General features: G+C 35.9%; 1 protein-coding gene across 1 annotated transcript; it reads right to left on the bottom strand.

Moving 5' to 3' along the window:
* Positions 1–1,323: 1,323 nt before the first annotated feature.
* Olfr133 (olfactory receptor 133) lies at positions 1,324–2,262 on the bottom strand. Its single transcript, NM_146831.1, has one exon. It carries the CDS (start codon positions 2,260–2,262, stop codon positions 1,324–1,326), a length of 939 nt encoding a protein of 312 aa, NP_667042.1.
* Positions 2,263–3,352: the final 1,090 nt, after the last annotated feature.

The following is a 3,352-nucleotide window of genomic DNA, read 5'->3' as shown; positions in this document are numbered from 1 at the left end:
GGGAACAAAATACCCATGGAAGGAGTTTAGAGAGACCAAGTTTGGAGCTGAGACAGAAGAAAGGACCATCCAGAGACTGCCCCACCTGGAGATCCATTCCAGTGAAAACCATGAAACCCAGACACTATTGCATATGCCAGCAAGATTTTGCTGACGGACTCTAATATAGCTATCTATTGAGAGGCTATGCCAGTGCCTGGCAAATACAGAAGTGGATATTCACGGTCATCTATTGGATGGAACACAGAGCCCCTAATGAAGGAGCTAGAGAAAGTACCTAAAGAGCTAAAGGGGTCTGCAATCCTATAGGAGGAACAACAATATGAACTAAGCAGTAACCCCCAGAGCTTGGATCTCTAGTTGCATATGTAGCAGAGAATGGCCTAGCCGGCCATCAATGGGAGGAGAGGCCCTTGATCTTGTGAAAATTATATGCCTCAGTACAGGGGAATTCCAGGGCCAGGAAACAGGAGTGAGTGGGTTGGGGTGCAGGGCACAGGTAGGGTGGATACAGGGGATTTTCAGAGAGGAAACTAGGAAAGGGGATAGCATTTGAAATATAAATGGAGAAAATATCTAATAAAAAAAGACATTCTATCTAGCTACAAGTACATGCACATAAATGTTTCCAGGCTGTCATTATATATTACGTTTTTTGCTATGTAACTGATCAACGTATTTAAAATTAATGTTTAAGAAAATAATATGTTTTCATCTTTTATCGTGCTCTTTTTGGTATTCAATGGTAAGTTCCTCAATTTCTCATGTAGAATACATTCATAGTTATGTTTAAGAAAAATTAAGAGGGCATTTTAAAAAAAATCCACATAAATAAATCTATAAACCAACAAAATAGTTTATTAAAAGCAGTTCCTTCTTAACAGTATATAATCAGCCTTCTCACACGAATTGGGAAAACGTAAGGGTATTTTTTTATTTTTATTTTTTTAATGTAAGGATTTATTTCACAAGTCACAATTTTTTAAAAATGGATGAATGTTTAATATGTAATTTTCGTGAACATTAGCTTGAAACAACTTAATTGTATTATACACTAAACAATTCTTATAGCATTTAATAATGTAAGTATTGGTAAATGTACTAACATCATGGAGTTTTACATTTTTTTCTAAGCAGAGCATCCATATTGTTTAATACTATCCAAGATCAACCATTGCCTAGCATAATTAGGATATGCAAAAATAACAAAATATATTTTATAATAACATATATATTAAAAAAGACAGATGAGTTTTGTACAGGGAATGAATTACAGGAAAAGCCTCTAATTTGTTAATTATTTTATATAATGTCTACAAGCATTTACTTTGATATAAAAATGTTCCTGAATAGTTTACCTAATGCCCCCTTTACATCCTTATTCCTCAGGGTATAGATGAAGGGGTTCAATGTAGGAGTTACTACTCCATAGAAGAGAGCCATGAACTTAGGTTGGTCTTTTGTAATAGAGGAAGGAGGCTGAAGATACATACTAATGGCTGGACCATAGAACAAGAGAACTACAATGAGATGAGAGGAACATGTCCCAAAGGCCTTTTTTCTTCCCTCTGAAGATTTGATTTTAAAGACAGCATGTCCAATACTAGCATAGGAGGCAAGAATTAAACACAGAGGAATAGCTAAAAGAAAAATGCATACTACTGAGAGAGCAAGCTCATTAGTCTCTTTTTCACCACAAGCAGTTTTTATCAGAATTGGAATCTCACACACCAAATGATCCATTTTATTGTGGCCACAAAGAGGCAATTGCAGTGTTACAGTGGCCTCTGAGACAGCATAGAAAATTCCAGTCAGCCACACAGTGGACACTAACAGGACACAGTTGCGCTGATTCATTATGAGGGTATAGTGCAGGGGTTTGCAGATGGCCACATATCGGTCAAAGGACATAAGAGCCAGGAGGACACACTCTGTACCCCCCATTGTGTGGAAGAAATAAAGCTGAACTGCACACCTCATGTAGCTGATGGTCTTTGTAGAGCCCCAAAGGTTAATTAACATCTGAGGTACAATGCTTGTGGTGTAGCACATGTCCAGAAAGGAGAGGTTGGTGAGGAAGAAATACATAGGGCTATGGAGACAGGGGTCTAATATAGACACGAGAATGATGGCAATGTTTCCAATCATGGCTGTGGGGTATGTTACCAGAAGAATAATAAAGAGAGGAAGTTCCAGCCAAGGACGGTCTGCAAAACCAAGTAGAATAAACTCTTCTGGGTGACTTTTATTGATCAATATCATTCTCTGCAATCTGACTCTCCTATAGTAAAGAAGTATCAAGAAAGTTAGTGTTATAGGAAGAGCAAAACCTCATGATCCATTGCTTGTGACTATGGAAACCAAGATTAGCATTCCACGCTTGAAATGCCATCGTGATGGTTAGGAGACATCTCAGTCCATATAGAGCTTTGAGCCAAAGCAAGAGGACCTGGGTTTTATCTTCAGTACTTAGGTAAAAATGATGGCAAGGGATACATATTTCCCATCTATAGTTAAAAAAATTAAACTGCTTATTTTTCTGGAGCTTGCTGACCAGCTAATGTATCTGTATTGATGAACTCCAAGATTAGCAGGAGGCACAGTCTCCAAACATAAAGTAGAAATCAAGTATAGAAATATTTGACATAGACTCTGGATTTTTTATGCAGGACACATCCATAAAATAGAAACATGAACTCACACACATTCACACACAAATATAATCCTACATGCACAAAATATTATAGCAACTGTTGATTTAACTTTTATTTCTGATACAAATTTTGAAAGGGAGTTTTGAATTATCTGACTATACATGTAACATAAAGGTGAGGAACTAATTTTAAGAGCAGTGATAAAGGCATTACTGAAACATCTTAGAAATACTTCCAGGAATCAGTCAGAGAAGTTGGAAGAAAGAGCTCTGAGATCTTAGTATGGAAAATTGGCTGGTCCAATTCTTTATTCTGGGCTGAACTATCAAACCTTCTACATGTGTAATGAATACATTTGAGATATCTACAAGCCTCCTTTATGTACTTGAGGTTAAGCAAGTAGTTAAAACTTGACGTTTTTCTTCATAATTGTACAGTTATCAACAATCCTCTATTTATAAACCAAATGAGTTAAGACTCAATTACAGTGTTGTTCTTTTGTATCATATATGTGCTTAATTTTGTATCATATATGTGCTTAATTTTAACTATTTAGTGGAAGGTTTGACATTTAATAATTTGTGATAAATCATTATTAGCTCATTCATCTTCTAGATGTATTTATTCATCAACTGATTTTAATTCTCTTTTTCATTATAAAAATTGGGTCAACACTCAGAGATATTGTTTTGTTATTC

Source organism: Mus musculus, chromosome 17, assembly GCF_000001635.26.
Source record: "Mus musculus strain C57BL/6J chromosome 17, GRCm38.p6 C57BL/6J".
Lineage (NCBI taxonomy): Eukaryota > Metazoa > Chordata > Mammalia > Rodentia > Muridae > Mus > Mus musculus.
This window is presented reverse-complemented; position numbering and strand designations above follow the sequence as displayed.